Source organism: Saccopteryx leptura, chromosome 13 (assembly GCF_036850995.1).
Source record: "Saccopteryx leptura isolate mSacLep1 chromosome 13, mSacLep1_pri_phased_curated, whole genome shotgun sequence".
Classification (NCBI taxonomy): Eukaryota; Metazoa; Chordata; class Mammalia; order Chiroptera; family Emballonuridae; genus Saccopteryx; species Saccopteryx leptura.
The window spans coordinates 29,793,593-29,812,986 of record NC_089515.1 but is presented as its reverse complement, the minus strand read 5'-3'; the positions used below and the strand labels follow the sequence as shown (position 1 = coordinate 29,812,986).

The 19,394-nt window shown below is 48.9% G+C and overlaps 2 protein-coding genes across 4 annotated transcripts in view; one reads left to right on the top strand and one right to left on the bottom strand.

Moving 5' to 3' along the window:
• Positions 1-7,293, top strand: part of PI4K2A (phosphatidylinositol 4-kinase type 2 alpha) — a 36,644-nt gene extending 29,351 nt beyond the window's left edge. Inside the window, exon 9 of the mRNA XM_066355251.1 lies at positions 5,352-7,293. Coding sequence (XP_066211348.1) covers positions 5,352-5,513 — 162 coding nt within the window. The 3' untranslated portion in view covers positions 5,514-7,293. The remainder of the gene's footprint in view (positions 1-5,351) is intronic.
• Positions 7,294-9,409: 2,116 nt separating this feature from the next.
• On the bottom strand, positions 9,410-18,350 carry AVPI1 (arginine vasopressin induced 1). Of its 3 annotated transcripts, XM_066355270.1 has the most exons (4): positions 18,190-18,340; positions 17,826-18,085; positions 10,917-11,213; positions 9,410-9,995 (listed from the first exon to the last, which is right to left on the bottom strand). In XM_066355270.1, the coding sequence occupies exons 3-4, from the start codon at positions 11,201-11,203 to the stop codon at positions 9,836-9,838; spliced, it is 447 nt and encodes a 148-aa protein (XP_066211367.1). In that variant the 5' UTR covers positions 11,204-11,213; positions 17,826-18,085; positions 18,190-18,340; the 3' UTR covers positions 9,410-9,835. The 3 variants fall into 3 exon arrangements, with proteins under 3 accessions (XP_066211367.1, XP_066211368.1, XP_066211366.1); XM_066355271.1 differs by lacking the exon at positions 17,826-18,085 and having other exon boundaries at positions 18,190-18,350; XM_066355269.1 differs by having other exon boundaries at positions 17,826-18,340.
• Positions 18,351-19,394: the final 1,044 nt, after the last annotated feature.

The following is a 19,394-nucleotide window of genomic DNA, read 5'->3' as shown; positions in this document are numbered from 1 at the left end:
AAGTGTTTAAGCCCTGGCTGGGTAGCTCAGTTGGTTAGAGCATCATCTGGATATAACAAGGTTGTGGGTTTGATCTCTAGTCAGGATACATATAAGATTCAACCAATGGGGGGGGGGGGAGAGAATCAACCAATGAATTCATAATTGAGTGGAAAAACAAATCAATGTTTCTTTCTCTCTCCCTTCCTCTTTCTCTGAAAATTAATTTTAAAAATTTAATACAGTAAGCCTTCAAGTATTTAGTAAAAACAATGCCTGGCACATAATAAACACTCAAATATTGACTATGGTTATAATTTATTTTGTTATAGTTATAAGTCATATTAATTCTCTTTCCACTTCACCTTCAAAGAGAGCTAAGGAAACTCCCAGGGCGTTATTGATCTTCCAAAGCACAGTAAAGAATATGCTTGAAAACTTCTTTTAAAACTCTGTAGGAGCCTGACCTGTGGTGGCACAGTGGATAAAGCGTCAACCTGGAAACGCTAAGGTTGCCTGTTCAAAACCCTCGGCTTGCCTGGTCAAGGCACATATGGGAGTTGATGCTTCCTGCTCTTCCCCCCTTCTCTCTCTCTCTCTCTCTCTCTCTCTCTCTCTCTCTTTCCCCTCTCTATAATGAATAAATAAAATCTTAAAAGAAACAAAAAACAAAAAAAAAGCCTCTGTAGGACACTGACATTCACATTGAAGTCTTAAAGAGAGCTGGGATAGCCTGGTGGTTAAGGGCACAAACTGGTCAGAGTGCCTGGGTTTAAATCCTGGCCCTAAATCCTGGCTCTGTCATTTACTGGCTATGAGGTCTTGGACAAGTTACTTCATTTCTTTTTTTTACTGCCTTCCTTTGTAATACGGGATTAATAACAACATCTACCTCAGTAGGTTAGTATGAGAGAAATGATTTAAAACAGAGTAGTCTAGCAATACTGAAATACTCGACATGTTAGCTATTTTGAACATCATAAAGTTCCGTGTGCATCTGGCTCCTCCCAGCATGTAGGTGGCCAGTATATTAGTCACATCTTCACTTGCTTACCAGTCACCTATCAAAGCAAAATGAACCTCTGCCTTACAGAAATATGACATACTGCAAGGAAAGGAGGTTACAACTCTCTACCTACCTCACCTGTAATCACACAGTGGGCTATATAAGGGCCCTGAGCTAAAGGAGAAAAGTGAAGAACCCTCAGAGAGAGACTCGAGTGGTAGTTGTTACCATAAAGGCTTCTAACCAGGAGTTATATAAAGAATGCAGGAGCTGGCCCTAGCCAGTTGGCTCAGTGGTAGAACATTGGCCTGGTGTATGGATGTCCCGGGTTTGATTCCCAGTCAGGGCACACAGGAGAAGCACCCATCTGCTTCTTCACCCCTCCCCCTCTCACTTCCCTCACTCCCTCCCTTTCTCCTATCCTCCTTCCCTCCCTCTGTCCTTTCCTCCTTCCCTCCCTTCCTCCCTCTCTTCTTCCTTCCCTTCTCTCCTTCCCTCCCTCCCTCTCTCTTCCTCCTCTTGCAGCCATGGCTCAGTTGGAGCAAGTTGGTCATGGGCACTGAGGATGGCTCCATAGCCTCCATCTCAGGCACTAAGAAGAGCTCAGTTGTTGAGCAATAGAGCAATGCCCCAGAAGGGCAGAGCATCATCCCCTATGGCAGGGGTCGGGAACCTTTTTGGCTGAGAGATACATGAACGCCACATATATATATATATATATTTTTTTTTTTTTTCATTTTTCTGAAGCTGGAAACAGGGAGAGACAGTCAGACAGACTCCCGCATGCGCCCGACCGGGATCCACCCGGCACGCCCACCAGGGGCGACGCTCTGCCCACCAGGGGGCGATGCTCTGCCCATCCTGGGCGTCGCCATGTTGCGACCAGAGCCACTCTAGCGCCTGGGGCAGAGGCCACAGAGCCATCCCCAGCGCCCGGGCCATCTTTGCTCCAATGGAGCCTTGGCTGCGGGAGGGGAAGAGAGAGACAGAGAGGAAAGTGCGGCGGAGGGGTGGAGAAGCAGATAGGCGCTTCTCCTGTGTGCCCTGGCCGGGAATCGAACCCGGGTCCTCCGCACGCTAGGCTGACGCTCTACCACTGAGCCAACCGGCCAGGGCCTACGCCACATATTTTAAAATGTAATTCTATGAGAGCCCTGGCCGGTTGGCTCAGTGGTAGAGCATCGGCCTGGTGTGCAGAAGTCCCGGGTTCGATTCCCGGCCAGGGCACACAGGAGAAGCGCCCATCTGCTTCTCCACCCCTCCCCTTCTCCTTCCTCTCTATCTCTCTCTTCCCCTCCCGCAGCCGAGGCTCCATTGGAGCAAAGATGGCCCAGGCGCTGGGGATGGCTCCTTGGCCTCTGCCCCAGGCGCTAGAGTGGCTCTGGTCGCAACAGAGCAATGCCCCGGAGAGGCAGAGCATCGCTCCCTGGTGGGCAGAGCGGTCGCCCCCTGGTGGGCGTGCCGGGTGGATCCCGGTCGGGCGCATACGGGAGTCGGTCTGACTGTCTCTCCCCGTTTCTAGCTTCAGAAAAAAAAAAAGAAAAAAAAAATGTAATTCTGTGAGAGCCGTACAACGACCCGTGTTCATTATGCATTATCCAATAAAAATTTGGTGTTGTCCCAGAGGACAGCGTGATTGGCTCCAGCCACCTGCAACCATGAACATGAGCGGTAGGAAATGAATGGATTGTAATACATGAGAATGTTTTATATTTTTAACATTATTTTTTTTTTTTAAGATTTGTCTGCGAGCCAGATGCAGCCATCAAAAGAGCCACATCTGGCTCGTGAGCCATAGGTTCCCAACCCCTGCCCTATGGGCTTGCCGGGTAGATCCAGTCAGGGCGCATGTGGGAGTCTGTCTCTGCCTCCCTTCCTCTCACTGAATAAAAATTAAAAAAAAAAAAAAAGAATGCAGGATCTGCCCTGGCTAGATATCTTGGTTGGTTAGAGAGTTGTCCCAATATGTAAAGGTTGCTAGTTCAGTCCTCAGAGCACATATAGAAATACATCGATGTTTCTCTCTCTCTCTCTCGCCCTTCCTCTCTCTTTCAAATCAAATTAAAAAGGAAAAAAGCAGGATCTGAGGGAAAGCCTTTTTAAATAACATTTTCTTTTTTTTTACTTTTTTTTTTTTTCATTTTTCTGAAGCTGGAAACGGGGATAGACAGTCAGACAGACTCCCGCATGCGCCCGACCGGGATCCACCCGGCACGCCCACCAGGGGCGGTGCTCTGCCCCCCAGGGGGCGATGCTCTGCCCATCCTGGGCGTCGCCATATTGCGACCAGAGCCACTCTAGCGCCTGAGGCAGAGGCCACAGAGCCATGCCCAGCGCCCGGGCCATCTTTGCTCCAATGGAGCCTTGGCTGCGGGAGGGGAAGAGAGAGACAGAGAGGAAAGCGCGGCGGAGGGGTGGAGAAGCAAATGGGCGCTTCTCCTATGTGCCCTGGCCGGGAATCGAACCCGGGTCCTCCGCACGCTAGGCCGACGCTCTACCCCTGAGCCAACCGGCCAGGGCTAAATAACATTTTCAAATAACATTCTCTAGCATTATATGCCTGTTACACATTTCTCAACTTTTTAAAATTTATTTATTGATTTTTAGAGAGGAGAGGAAAAGAAAGAGACAGAGAGAAAGAGAAATATCAATTTGTTGTTCCACTTATTCATGCCATCATTGGTTGATTCTTGTATGTGCCCTGACCAGGGATGGAACCCACGCCTTGGCATATGGGGATGACGCTCTAACCAACTGAGCTACTGGGCTAGGGCCTGATAAATCTCAACTTTTTAATTTGAAAAATTTCAAATCTTGAGTGTGATCTTCTAGAGTCACCACTTGTGACATTTAGTTAGCCACATTTGCTTTATCTTATATCTGTATATATTAATATATTATCTATCTGAATATTAGCTATATCTATTTCTCCATATATATGTACATATTTATATATCATTATATACTGCTCATAAAAAATAAGGGGTATTTCAAAATGAATATGAAGCTATAAAATATCCCCTAATTTTTGTGAGCAGTGTACAAGTATATATATATATATTTTTTGCCAACTTCTAGACTTTTCTTTGAAGATAGGTAAAAAGGAAGATAGAATTTTAGAAAATAAAGGTAAAGTCATATTATACTGGTTCCTTATCTCCTTTCTTTTTGACTAATCCTGTGATCAGTTTTCCATGCCAATAAAATATTTTTATTTATTTATTTATTTTAATTTTTTTTTGTATTTTTCCAAAGTGAAAAGCCGGGGCAGGCGCGGGGGGGGGGGGGGGGGGCGGAGGCAGACAGACTCCTGCATGCACCCGACTGGGATCCACCCAGCATGCCCACCAGGGGGCGGTGCTCAGCCCCTCTGGGGCGTTGCTCTGTTGTAACCAGAGCCATTCTAGCGCCTGAGGCGGAGGCCATCCTCAGTGCCCAGGCCCATTTTGCTCCAATGGAGCCTTGGCTGCGGGAGGGGAAGAGAGAGACAGAGAGGAAGGAGGGGGAGGGGAGGGGGGAGAAGCAGATGGGCGCTTCTCCTGCGTGCACTGGCTGGGAATTGAACCTGGGACTTGCACACACTGGGCTGATGCTCTACCGCTGAACCAACTGGCCAGGGCCTTTTTTTTACTATTTTTTAAGATTTTTAAATTTAATCATTGGAGAGATATGAGAGAGAGAGAGAAGGAGGAGGAGGGAAGCAGGAAGCATCAACTCCCATATGTGTCTTGACCAGATAAGACCAGGGTTTTGAATCAGCAACCTCCACGTTCCAGGTCGACACTTGATCCACTGTGCTACCACAGGCTAGGCCTCAAATATCTTTTTTAATATTTTCTTATCCCTAAAATTATTAATTGATCTTATACTCTTAGGCATTTATATCATTTTCACCTTATGAATTGCATTATATTAGTTAAAACATGCTCTGTGCATGTCCACAATTGTTTCTATCATCCTAAAAAGTGGACGTGCAAGTCAGAGGGCCTGTTTGTGATAAGCCTTGATCGCCCACCCACTAGCCTCTCTGAGAGACTGTCCTGCCCTCCAGCCCTACAGCCGTGTCTCTGAACTCCCCCCAACTCTGAGTCCCCGTTTTCTTTTGTATCTTTACTAAAAGGAAGGGCAACATATAGGAGATATTTCTTATCATTTGTATTTTTAAAATGACTAGAGACGTTTTCATTTTCTATATATTGCCCACTTATATTCTTACTCTTATAAGTAGCTTATTTGCACAATTTTCTGTTAGCATGTTGTCTATTTTTTTATTGATTTATAGGACCATCCTATCTGCCAGTCTCCTCAGAGGCAGATTTGGATGCCTAAGGTCTTCCTTAAATGTATCTTATTTTTCCCACTGCAGATCCTAAATTTGACTCAGGCTTTGAAGGACAACAAGAGTCCCCTGCACCTGGTCCAGATGCCACCCGTGATTGTTGAGACAGCCCGTTCCCATCAGCGGTCTGCTAGCGAGTCCTACACACAGAGCTTTCAGAGTCGGAAGCCCTTCTTTTCGTGGTGGTAGCCTGAGAGGCAGACAAGGGCGCACTGTCTGAAACTCGGGCTGGGTGAAGGCTGGGGAGCGGGCTGCAGGAAAAGACAGAAGGTGGTGGGGAGCAGTGCCCTGAGAGCCCTCCCTCTCTGCTGACCCACCCCCTCAGGGCTTTCCCAAGCACAGGGAGAAGCACAGACAGGGACAGTGAGTGCTGGTGGGCCCTCCTCAGTGCTGAGGAGACCTGGAGCTCTGTGCAAGAGCTCCTGAAGCTCTGCTAGAAGGAGCATCTGCCTTCTAGCATCTCCTGAGGCAGGCTGGGGAATTCCCCTTCCTCCCTGACACCGTGCTCTGTAGCAATTCTTCATTATATTCTGCATCAGAAACAAATAACAAAAACAAAATTAAATTATTAGCAAAACCCAGGCAGAATCCCAGACCCTTTCATGTCAAAAACCTGGAATCTAGACCTAGGTTTGCATGGACCTAGACATTCAGGTGCCTGGAATTTCCTCCCTCCCGTGGACCCAGGCAGCTGGTGACCTGCCGTGTTGGGGCAGCAGAAGCCACTCCGTTTCTTTGAGATTTTGCCAAGTCTTCTCTTCCCACCAGTGCTATAGGCTGACTAAAAGCCCACAAATGTAACTCTCCTGGCAGAGGTACTTTTGCTCTAGACCTCCGAGAAGTTCTGTGTATGATCCTGTAGATCAGCTCTGCTCTCTGCCCTGCTGGAGACCCAGCTTCTCTAGTTCAGGCCTGCAGCTTGCCTGTCACTTGGGCAAAGGCAAGAGGGAGAACAGGTACTCCCCAGCACGTACAAGTGACCCATGTAGCCTGAGTATATGCTGGGAGTGGGAATTGGTCTATGGGCAAACTTACCCCAGCCTAGCTTTGTGAGTCCTTGGCCCTGGCCACAGGTGATAAACTCTCCCAGTCCTCTGCTTTCTTCCTGTTATTTTCCTCAACTCTTTGACTTAGGGGTTCAATTTGGGTTCTGGAGTGGATCTCAGCTCATTAGAGGACAGGATATTAGGTTCTTGGACTTCTTTTTATGCTACTATTGCTGCTTAGTGGGGTAACAGGACTTATATTCTGCCTCCTAATTGGTAGCTGCCCTTTGCTCCCTGACCGCTTGTTCCAGGCCAATTTTTCCATGGCTTCTTGAGAAAGGGGGACCCAGAGGAGAGGCCTTCAGATGATTCCCTAGTGCCTGTCCAGATCAGTGTGCTTCCTGCTTCCATGTCTCTTTTCCCCTCAGCTATTCCCTCACCAGGTGTCCAAGCCCTTTCTACACCAAAGCAAAGAGTGGCCTCTCGAAGGAGTGAAGAGGGCGCCATCTGTGGCTCGGGCAGCCCTGTGTGGCTGGACACTTTGGGTTTCTGGAACCCTGCGATTGGTCAATCAGCCCTGGAAAGTTATCTTGAAGGTTTGAAAAACAACCAAAGAAAGGGAGCCCTCTGCTTGCCCAGCTCCCACAACCCAGGAGGCAGAGCAGAGATGTGCCCTTGTCAGCTGGGCCAGCCTGCCCCTCCGTTCCAGCTCCCAAGAGCCAGCTGGTCTTGGGCTTCCATTCAACTGACAGGAAGTCCCCGGGAGCTGGATGCACATGCCTGTGGACCAAGGACAGCTCCCCCACTGACCCCAGCCCCGACAATGCCAGTCCACCAACCTGGACACTAGCCTTGGGGACCATGTTTGTGAGAATGCCTGCCTTTTGACCGCAGGAGCAGAAGGGGAGCCAGGTATATTTAGCTTTCTGGAGACATCTTAATACAAATACATGGTAAAACTCTGCAAGTGCGGTCAGGAGAGCCCGAGGAAGCAAAAGAGGAGCCTGGTTGCTCTCCCACCCAAGCAGATCTGCACATGGCCCTCGTTCAGATCAGCTCTGTGAGAAGGAAGCTGGGTCCAGCGTCACAGAGGGCTGGTCCCAGTCCTAGCACGCAAGAGTTGGGGTGGGGGCATCCTTCCCTGGCCTGTCCCTGTTCTCTGAAGTCTGTACTCAGGTTGCCTTGAATGTGGACTTGGGGAGAGCCAGCAGCCCAGAGTGCCAGGGCAGGCTTCTGGGTGGCACTCACGGAACAGCCCAACCCTCTGTCAGCCATAGGCCCTGTCCCTCAGTGTCAGGGAGTCGAGGCTGGGCTGTGAGAATCCTGCTGCCTCTATTGTTCTTCTAATGCACTGTAGAAACTGTATGTAATGTATTTAAATCAATGCAAATGTATGAATAACAAGTCCAATTCTGACCTTTTTTGTCTAGTTTTCTTTGGTGGAAGAAAGACAAGATAGAATGCAATTTTAAGGACAAAGAACCCTGTTTCCATGAGTTGCTGAGATATGGCTCCTGAGTCTGTTTTCCTTTAGTAGGGGAAATACAGATCCTCATTTTCAAAGTCTCAATGCCCTGAACATCAAAAATATTTTCATAACTTTTCTAAAACCAGAACTGACCTGAAGCTATTTGTAACCATCATATATCCCTTCGTGTGAATATTTGTTGCAGAAATATTAACATTTTGCTATGGGATGTACCCCCACTAGGTATTATACAATATTTGCACTACTTCCAAAAAGCTGAAAGAATTCTGAATTCCAAAATTAGCCCAAAGGGTTTGGAATAAGGAATATGGACCCACTTCTCCTTTTAGTCATAGGAGGGCAGCCCTGCACTATGTGTGCTTGAAGTACTTTGAACCATGACTCCTTTCAAGTGATGGATAATCAAAAAATAATAATAGCCTGACCGGGCGGTGGCACAGTGGATAGAGCGTCAGACTGGGATGCACAGGACCCAGGTTTGAAGCCCCGAGGTTGCTGGCTTGAGCATGGGATCATAGACATGACCCCATGGTCCCTGGCTTGAGCCCAAAGGTCACTGGCTTGAAGCCTGAGGTTGCTGGCTTAAAAAAGGAGTCACTCATTCTGCTGGAATCCCCCGTTCAAGGCACATATGAGAAAGTGATCATTGAACAACTAAGGAGCCGAAACAAAGAATTAATGCTTCTCTCCTCCTGTCTTCCTATCTGTCCCTCTCTCTCTCTGTCCAAAAAAATAATAATAATTAAGTGACGGGTAATCAAGTGGACAGGAGGGTGGGAGGGGAGCTGAAGGTGAGTGCGCATGTGGCACGCTTCTGTTGAGGCTCACCTCAAGGGTTTTCAGGCTGTGGGGACCTGATCATGCAGGAGGCTCAAGAACGACTGCTTCCGCTGTTGACCCTCAGGATCATTGGGTTGAGGAAGCCAACTGAGGAGCTGGAGCCCGTTACTGTAACTGCAGGCTCACTGCCCGCGCTCCAGAGCTGACCGAAATAACCTCCCCTCTTGAGCTAGCCAGGGGCCAAGAACCCTCTCCTCTCCTGTGGATCAGGGCTGCCTGCAGAGGCTTCCTCTCGCCATCTGACAGCCTCTGGATAAGGAGGCTTCAGCGCAGGGCTCTATAGGATGGCAGTGAGAAAGCAAAGGAGGCCATCCTCATCTTCCTGGGAACACACCATTCTCTGCAATGAGCACACCCTTTCACCCCTTGCTCCAGACTAGCAGTGGTAGTCAACCTGGTCCCTAGCGCCCACTAGTGGGTGTTTCAGCTTTCATGGTGGACAGTAGCGGAGCAACCAAAGTATAAAAAAGATAGATTTAACTATAGTAAGCTGTTTTATAAAGATTTATTCTGCCAAACAGCAAAAATCTGACATAAAGTACTTAGTAAGTAATTATTACTTTAACTTGCTGTAACTCTGCTTTATAAATTTTATAAAGTAAAGTTACTTCCCCACTTTATAAATCACCATTACTGTGGAACCGGTGGGCGGTTAGAAAATGTTACTACTAACAGAGATACAAAAGTGGGCGGTAGGTGTAAAAAGGTTGACTACCCCTGCTCCAGAAGATCCATTTTGGAATCTTCTCCTGTTACAGACTCACACAGTCTTGATGCAAACATTTTTATTTTGTCACTTAAACCAGTTTCCTTTTGTGGCCTGACGGGAAGGGGTGTAGGACAGGCTGCCAGACCATGGGTCATAATAGGAGGGTTAGTAGCAAGAGTGGTAAGATGCTTAGGTTGAGTGCCTGTCACTTGACTCCAGGGGAATGTCATACATCCCAAGTATAGTGTTAGATGGGGAAGGGCCAAGGCAAGAACAGTCGCTGTTCCTCCTCCTGGTGAGGAATGGGTCCCACACGATGTAGAACTCAATGGACACCTCCAGTCCTGTTCTGAATTGAGCAGGCCAGCAGCAGCATGTGGGGCTGTCTGCCTCAAGTCTCTCTTCCTCCTTCACCTTCCCGGGCCCTTTGGCAAAAGTCCCCATGATTCCTGGGGAAGTTACCTCCATTCCCAGGCCCTTCCCTGGGTCAGTGTCTGATCTGATGGAGGTATCTTATGGGGCCTGGCTTCCTCCAGTTTCGGCGGATCCTGGCACTTGTCCTCCTGGTGTTCACATACTGATCGCTGGAAGCCATCTCTGCGGCACTGCTCTGTGGGTCTGCCAGTGGATCACGGGGCTCTGGGATTCTGTAGGGAACAAGTGTGTGATAGGCCAGCATCAATACAAAAAGACAGAATGGGGACTAAAGAGATTTTGGTCATGAGAACTATTAAAAACGCCCCTGAGACCTACATGAGGAGGCTAAGCTTTCAGTTTCTGTACAGAGAGTGGGACTAGATCAGGGTGTCCAATACTCAATATTTCTCCCAACTTCCTCATCCTACCCACAGCAGACATCATTTGTCAGTCAAAGGAGACTGGAGAAACCAAGTATCCTTACCAAGGTTTGTTAAGTAGGGATTACTCATCAACTGGAGTTAATATGGACCTAATGATCTCAGGGCCCTGGTCAGGTCTCATGTTCCGATTGTGGGCCCCGGAGAAGGCAGTGGAGGAGTGGGGCCCAGAGTGTCCTGTAGTGGCTTGTTAGGCCATCTGGTTCAGCTGGATCTCTGGGCGCTCCCTGCTCTGGGCTGGCGGTGACCAGACAAAGAGGTGGATGACTACGGAAAGTTTAGGGTAAACTTTCTCAAGTTTAAACCTTTGATGCCTCTACAGTACTTGCCTGTGCTATATTCCCTGTAATTCCACAGCCAAGATTTTCATCAGGCTTTGAATGTTAACTATTCTTTAATAGGTAAGTAGGATTTTTTTTCTTCCAAACACTAATCCTCCCAGCTGGTTACGAATCACTGTGAAATGAGGTGGCACTGGTACCCCTTCCCATGGGGACGTACATACACAGGGTCATAGATGACTCCAGTAGTAACAGTAACCTTTTAAGTGCCAACCATGTAGTAGGCACTGTGTAGATCTTACAACAAGCCCAATGATAGGCCCTTTACAGCGAGGCCAGGTCAGTAGTTCCAGGTCCCAGGGCCAGGAAATGGTGGGAGACGGGCATCCTTACTGCTCTCTCCCTCAGCCCTCCAGTCCCAGGAACTCACCTGAGCCGGCTGCAGTGGTGTAGCGAGTGGCCCAGCGGCTTCTGCCTTGGGGGCCTCTTCCTGCGCAGCCTCCTCAAGGCCTCCGCCACGCGGTGGTCCCCTGCGTACTCCCAGATGATCTGGGCCCGTTCCTCAGCCAGCTGGTCCCCGCTGCGCTGAAACAGGCCCTGGATCTGCAGCAGCTCGGCGTCCTGGAAGATGTTGGCCGCAGCCTGCTTGCGGCCCCGGGCCTCCGTTGGGGCCTGCCACGGGAGTGGCTCGCTCACCACGGAGGCTGGGGTGCCCATCCTGGGTGTGCTGGGGAAGGAAAGCGTGGAGGGACATGAGCAGCTAGCTCAGCAGGCCCTTCCCAAACCTGGGGTCCTGATTAATGCAAACTTCTGCTGTTTCAGTTCTTCAGGAGCCCAACTGGAGTAAGTTTTAAAATTACTCTAATTTCTTAGGGCACCTTGGGGAAATAATATTAATAATGACAGCCAAACTTTATTATAGAGTGCTTAAGTGTCCAACACAGGTGTTTACTTAAGACTCACAGAAACCTGTGAGGTAAGACTTGTTCACCCCCACTCTACAGATGAAGGAGTGTGACTCAGAGGTTTAATGACTATTCCACAGTCACAAAGCCCTTTTGTAAGTGCAGAGCCAGAAGGAGAACCACGTCTGCCTGGTTCTAAAGTCCAGGCAGAGCCCAGGATACCCAGGCCCTAATGAGAACACCAGCAGCAGCAGGAATGTGGTGAGCACTGAGCACGTGTCAGGCATTGCTCTAAGAGCTGTATTCGCCTAACATCATTCACGTGAGCACAGCAGCCCTAGGAAGTAAGTACTGCACAGATGAAGAAGCTGAGAAACGGAATCCAGATTTCTGATGCAAAGGCCCAGACTCTAGCACAGAAGGAAGAGAGGGGTTGTGGAGTTGGGCTACCCAGGTTGGAACCGCACCTGTGGCTGCCTCCACCACTCACTGGCTGATGACCTGCACGCAGCTGCTTCCTGTGTAAACGGACCAGCTGTGCTAGTACCTACTTCATGGGTTGCTGTGAGATCTGAGCGAAGACACAAAGCAGTAACGGTGCTCAATGTTCCATTCTGCTTTGCGTACATAAAATTGACAAGAGTTACCTGACCTCCAATCTTCAAGACCCAGGGGACAAACCAAGTCCATACAGGGTGGGGCAAAGGTATGTTTACAGTCTGTATGGAAAATAATACAGTAATTAAATAATACAAGAATAAACTTTCATAAACTCACAACTGTAGCCCTACTTTTGCCCCATCCTGTATAATTTAATAAATATTTGGTATTAAATAGGACAATCAGATCTACCTATAGTCCAAAAGACCACAAAGAGAAAGGGGCAAAAAGGGTTAGAATACTCTTTCAGGGCAGAAGCTGAAACTTACAAGAAAATTTAATAAAGGTTAGGCTCGTGTCAATGTTCCCCTATCATACCCAGGAAATGAAAATTACTTCCCTCAATTCTAGAGCGTTCACATCGACTGACAAAGCCCTAAGAGGCTCACCCATCTTGTTCTTGTCTGGTACAGCCTGAAAAAGCCACTGGATTGGAAAACAGACTGGAGACTAGGAAGACCAAGGACCTGGGCATTATGCGGGGCTGGTTTGAATCCCAGCTCTGCCACTTGCCTAGCTGTGACCTTAGGCAAATTAGTCAACCGCTCTGAGCCTGTTTGCTTAACTGTCAAATGGAGCTAATAGCACTTCTCAGAGTTGGTGTAAGGATTAAATGAGTCTAGTATGGTACCGGGTACCCAATAAGAACTAAATAAATGCAAATGCCCCTCTTTTTGGTTTCCTTGACTTTTGTTCTTTGGTCAGAGGTGTGATGTGCCTTTTTTACTCCCAGCAATCTTGCCTGAGCCAGCCCAGGGCCTGCCTTGCTCCCGTGGTCCCTCACAGCCCTGGGCCTAATGGGGAAGGCCCGGTTGCTAAGCCAGACCTCCTTTCACAGCTAGCTAGAGATAGCTGTCGGCCATCGACCAGCTTGAAAAGAGGGTAGAGAGGGCCTGACCTGTGGTGGCGCAGTGGATAAAGCATCGACCTGGAAATGCTGAGGTCGTTGGTTCGAAACCCTGGGCTTGCCTGGTCAAGGCACATATGGGAGTTGATGCTTCCTGCTCCTCCCCCCCTTCTCTCTCTATCTCTCTCTTATTTCTAAAATGAATAAATAAAATTAAAATAAAATTAAAAAAAAAAAAAGGGTAGAGAAAAGGTATTCTCACAGTGGTTTTCAACCTTTTTACACTCGGGACCATGAAAACAGGAGAATTATCTCAGAGACTACTAAAGCAGAAATCATGCTGAGCATAAGCAAATTGGACCAATTATTGAGTCTAGAATCTTCACACATCATCAGGGTGGTTTACTCTTTTGAGGACCAGTGGTAGAAAAACACTGCTCTAGCGTGTGAGCCATCTCTCTCCCATTTAGTCTTCCCATATAATGATCGTCCCTCCCTTCTTCCGGCCTTTCCGCTCACCTCAATAGCCACCCTGCTGATTCCAGTAATTTCTACACTCCCCTGTCCCAGTTTCTAGATCTATCATAAGAACCCACTCTCTTTTTTTCAAAAGATTTAATAACTAGCCTGACCTGTGGTGGCGCAGTGGATAAAGCGTCAACCTGGAAACACTGAGGTTGCTGGTTCAAAACCCTGGCTTGCCTGGTCAAGGCACATATGGGAGTTGATGCTTCCTGCTCCTCCCCCTTCTCTCTCTCTCTCTGTCTATCTCTCTCCTCCCCTCTCTAAAATGAATAAATAAAAAAAATTAAAAAAAAAAAGATTTAATAACTAAAATAAACCTGTAGAAGACTTTCAGATAAATTAAGTTCATAAAAATTATACTTTTTATCTGGAAAATGGGAATTTAAAAAGCTGCCTCTCCTTAGGCACTAGTACGGGAATCCAGTTAAAACCTAACGTGTGGTAATTAACCCCCCCTCCTCCTGGAGCTGGATGATATAAATACACTAAGACCAGAAAACAAGTCACCAAGTAACACTTTCGGGCTGATAAAGAGAAATCAAAGCTAACTATGGAGCAGTTATTCTTATCAGGCAATATGCATGACATTGTTTCATCAAAACAATTCTAGGAACCAGGCTGTTATCCTCACCCCAGTTCACAGAGGAGCACAGGGAAGCTGAGACCGAGATCAAAGTACCAGGGGCTCAGCCAAGGCCAGAACCTAGGCTAACTGCAGCCCAGGCTTTTAAACAAACAAGTTGTCTTCACAGCCAAGCACATTTCTTCCCATCATTTCTGTGAGGAGTGCTAATTCACAACGGGGAAAACCACCAGCAGCTGGGAAAAGAACACTGTATAGGCCCACATTTGACGCAGGGTTGGGGTGTGGAATTTATTTTAATCTTTTCACTAACGTCAGGGCTGTTCCCTGGGTGATGGGCTGTCCCAGCTTTGAACTCGTGGCACTCTGAAGAGGAAGATCCTCAGGTTCCGCAAAAGAAATCTAGAATTACAGCCCAACCCAGGGCACAGAGCACTGGCTTATGAGTCAGAGGACCCGGTTTGAGCCCCAGTTCTGCCGCTCAGTGGCTGAGAGGCCTCAGGCACTTCACGGGCCTCCGTGGGCTTGCTTCGCTGTTGCATCTGTAAGAACTGGTTTATGTAGATTGTCTCTGAGAACCTCTCTAAGTATTGAGGGTCAACAATTTCATGACAAGGCTAGGTCTGCACAAAGGAGAGATGGTTTTCTTGCCTCCTAGGGTCGAAGAGCAACCGGTGTGGACAGATCTGGCTAATTAGGTGTCAGAAGACTCCCCAACCAATAGCTCCTCTTCTCAATCCTCCCTGGAGGCTAGACACTGTTTTGCTGCTGTAGGCTGGGGGGTTAGGGTCTAGAACAGGGGTCCCCAAACTTTTTACACAGGGGGCCAGTTCACTGTCCCTCAGACCGTTGGAGGGCCGGACTATAAAAAAACTATGAACAAATCCCTATGCACACTACACATATCTTATTTTAAAGTAAAAAAACAAAATGGGAACGAATACAATATTTAAAATAGAGAACAAGTAAACTTAAATCAACAAACTGACCAGTATTTCAATGGGAACTATGCTCCTCTCACTGACCACCAATGAAAGAGGTGCCCCTTCCGGGTGTGCGGCGGGGGGCCGGATAAATGGCCTCAGGGGGCCGCATGTGGTCCGCGGGCCTGGGCCGTAGTTTGGGGACCCCTGGTCTAGAAGAAGACAACTCACTGCTCTAAAGCACTCTAGTGACCTAGGCAGGCTATGACCAAGCCTAGGGCAGACCCCTAGGGGGGTCTGTGTGGTGGGAGAAGGGCTGATGTCCCCTCTCTCAAACTCAGACAATCTCATCGTCCCCTTAAGAGGATGGCAACAGGATCAAATAGCAGCTGCCCCAGGGAGGAAGTGGCGTGGACCCTGACTTCCTGGATAGTCTCAGTCGCCTCTGTGAGGGCTGCACAGGCCCTGTAGCCCCTACCTCCAGTCACCCAGTTACAGTGAGTACAAATGCACCAACAGGAAACCACCCGGGAGAGTCTGAGCTTCCAGCCTCACCATACCCTCTATGACCCTTAGGGTGGGAGGCTAGCATCTCCAGATTTTGAGGCCCCTCACTCTTGGCTCTGCCTCCCACCCTAAGATTCAGACAGAAGAATGAGGCCGAGAATAAGAATCAGTAGGATATCAGGTAGAATTAGATTGTAAACTTGGAGAAAACTGAACCAGAACACATTATCAAAACTTTTCCTGTCTCATTCCATGTATTCATTAGTTACCTTCCCCCTCATTTCCTGGACAAGACCTGAATCCAGGGAAGTCAGTATGTACTTGAACAATGGTACTTTTTAAACTGGAAAATGAAACCACAGGCCTACTAAAAGATTACAAATGAATCTTTCATTTCAGAGCTGACAAAAGAAAGATAAGCAGCGGTCTGTGAGCAGATGAGCAGATGAGTGAAGACTAATTGCAAAATACTTTAATTTGGCACAAACTAGGTTAGTAAATACCCAATGTTGAAAGTGACAAAGTTCAATTTGTTTTGAAGCAGGCAATAAGGGAATCATAGAGTTCTAACAAAGAAATATATTTAAAAAGTAACTGACCGTGCAATTAATTTGCAATTTATAAATATGGTGCTCAGCTGAGTATTCTTTGTAATGTATGAAGCTCAGCTTAAGACACCTATCTGTGTTTATTGTGGTCTCAGGGAGGTGTGTGTAACCACTAGAGGCAGAACACACTTGTGTAAGCTAGGCAGCAACTAGCTCCTCACTGGCTCACCCCCTTCAGATAACTCTGTTGGTGGTAATAATCTGTAATCAGAGGCCAAGGGCCTCTTGGAAAAAGAACTGGAGGCTCTGGCTCAAGGCCCAAATCAACACTTGTGGCTCTGGCCCGCTTCCCTGCACAGATATGCCACCGTACAGCAGCCAGAATCTGTGGCTCCTCAAGTGGGAGACCCAATCCAAATGGCTGCATGGGTCCCCCACCCCGAAGGGCCCAGCCTCAGCCACGCATGCCCCAGAGAACTGGACATAACGTTGGCCTCCATATCTGTGTTTCATGATGTGAAGACAGGAACTGAGGCCCTGGCCGGTTGGCTCAGCGGTGGAGCGTCGGCCTGGCATGCGGGGGACCCGGGTTCGATTCCCGGCCAGGGCACATAGGGGAGGCGCCCATTTGCTTCTCCACCCCCCCCCCCCTCCTTCCTCTCTGTCTCTCTCTTCCCCTCCCGCAGCCAGGGCTCCATTGGAGCAGGGATGGCCCGGGCGCTGGGGATGGCTCCTTGGCCTCTGCCCCAGGCGCTGGAGTGGCTCTGGTCGTGGCAGAGCAACGCCCCGGAGGGGCAGAGCATCGCCCCCTGGTGGGCAGAGCGTCGCCCCTGGTGGGCGTGCCGGGTGGATCCCCGTCGGGTGTATGCGGGAGTCTGTCTGACTGTCTCTCCCCGTTTCCAGCTTCGGAAAAATACAAAGGAAAAAAAAGAAAAAGAAAAAAAAAAGAAAGGAACTGGGCCCTTCCCCCAGAACAATTCTCCCATATGACCTGGAAAAAAACAACAACTACTAGATCTAGGAATAACTTTTCTCAAGAGTTCAAGAACCCTGAATTCTGGCTGTGCCACTGATAACTGGGTGATCTTAGCAGTTTTCTCCTACCTCAATTTGCTTATTGTCAAAATGGTGAGAATAACCCTTACGGGGATAAGGGAAATAAAGTACTCTGAAAGCATCCATTCCAGTACATTGCTTTATGAATGAATGGTGTAAGGGAGAGGCTGTTTAACCACCCATTTTCATCATCACCACTTCCATGAAACTCCCTCAAAAACGGCCTTCACTCTTGGGAGAAGACAGTGAAGGGAAATGGAGTCATCTGCGGACTTCTGTTTTTTTTTTTCTTTCATTCTTTTCCCTATGGACTTTTAAATCATCACTGCTATCGAGGCACCTTGCTCAGCACAGAAAGTGCTGTTTTTCATTTGACATGCAAGTCAAATGCAGAACAGCCCTATCAGACGGGTAATCTCTTTAATCCTCATGACACCTCTATAAGGAGATACTATCGCTGCACCCATTTTACAGATGAAAACGCTAAGCTCAGGAAGGTTAAATAACTTGACCAAAGTCATATAGGTAGTGTGTGATAAGGCTAGGATATGAAACCAGGTAGTCTGACCCCAGTGCCCACGCTCTCAACCACTGTTATTTTTGTTCCCGCCAGATGGGTGCCAAAATCTTCAGAGGAACGACGCAAGAGGCTCTGAAACCTCACGAAGCCTGCTATCTGCTTCTGCGGGTTTTGGAAGGCGCAGGGATTGAAAGTCAGGGCTCCCCGCCAGCCTCTGTGCCATCCACATTTCATGGCTCCACGGGGAATCAGAAGGATTACTCACCAAGCTGAAGGGCAGCGCCGACGGACCTCAAATCAGGATGGGGCAAGCTAAGATGCGCCTACCCCAACCTCTGCCTGGCCTTTCGAAAGAGCGGGCGCAGCTCTGGGCTTCTGCCGTGAAGGTGTTCACAAGGGTCAGGCGGCGTTCACCGACAGGACGAATGCTTGGGAGAGGGTATCTTGGCCGAGATCACAGAGCGATATCACCAGCACAGGTCGGCTCCCGGGGATCAGACGTGGCGCTTCGCACAACAACGGGCCCTACGTGGATATGGGGGTTCGGGTCCGGGCGGCACCCCGGCTCTGACGGCTCGCCCTCCCACCCGCTCCTAGCACAGCACAAACCAGGTCGTGGACCTACGTACCAGGCTAACCCAGGCCGGCCACCTCGGTCACAATCCGCGGCTCCCCGGAGAAAGCACCCCCAGTCGGGAACAACCAATCCTCAGCCGAGCCTTAGCGTGAGCTCCAAAGCAAGCCTTCCAAAATCGAACGCAGGGACTCCGTGGGCCAATCAGCAACCACAGAGGGGAGAGGGGCGTGTTCTGGCTCCTCCCCCTTCCCTCCGTGGGCCCCGAAACCCGAGTGCGAAGATTCCCGGGTCCAATCAGCAGCGTAGCAGCGGCGAGGGGCGTGTCCGCACGGGTTCCTTCCCTTTGCCCCCGGCCGCCCCTGCGTCTCTCCGGGAGGTGCGCCGCCTTCATTGACGTCAGTCACTAGGGAGAACGCGGTTTAGCTGGCGCGGGACCCGGGCGGGGCCGCATTCCTGCCCTGGGGTGCGGCAGCCACTGGCCCTGCTGCGTACACGTGATAGGGTGCCCCCTCCCCTGGGCCTGAGGCCTGTGCGCACCGCGCTGGTTCTTTGAGGCCTTCGGCCCTCACGAATAGATCTGCAGCTCCTTAAGCTCACCAAACCACTTATGTTCTAGCACCAGCTTTGTTGGAGAGGAAGGAATGGTCAGTGCGGTGGTCAGAACTTGGGCTGCAAAGTCAGAATATCTTGATACAAATTTTGGATCAGTTGTGCAATCTTGGGCCAGTTACCTAAATGAGATAGTATTAAAAAGGCTTGATTTGCCTGACTAGGCGGTGGCACAGTGGATAGAGTGTCGGACTGGGATGCCGAGGACCCAGGTTTGAGACTCCGAGCTCGCCAGCTTGAGTGCGGGCTCATCTGTTTTGAGCAAAGCTCACCAGCTTGGACCCAAGGTCGCTGGTTTGAGCAAGGGTTACTCGGTCTGCTGAAGGCCTGTGGTCAAGGCACATATGAGAAAGCAATCAATGAACAACTAAGGCGGAGCAAGGAAAAACTGATGATTGATGCTTCTCATCTCCATTCCTATCTGTCTGTCCTTGTCTCTGACTCTCTCTCTCAAAAAAAGGCTTGATTCATTCATTCAGCAATGGTCCACTAGGGATCCACTCTGTGCGAGTTTCTTGATAGGTAGTGAAGAGTAAGCCCTTCCCTTGGGGGAATTTACAGCCTAGTAAGGGAGGCAGACATTAAAAAGCGCGCAAAATATTTAGTTGTGATTACAATTGTGATAAACATCTTGCTTATAAGAGGGTA

What these genes read in the sequence shown, in the direction of transcription:
- AVPI1 (XM_066355271.1), bottom strand. Translation starts at nt 11,203, where the DNA reads ATGGGCACCCCAGCCTCCGTGGTGAGCGAGCCACTCCCGTGGCAGGCC. An exon ending in CACCACTGCAGCCGGCTCAG is followed by an intron (nt 9,996 to 10,916) that starts GTGAGTTCCTGG and finishes TGTTCCCTACAG; the next exon opens with AATCCCAGAGCCCCGTGATC.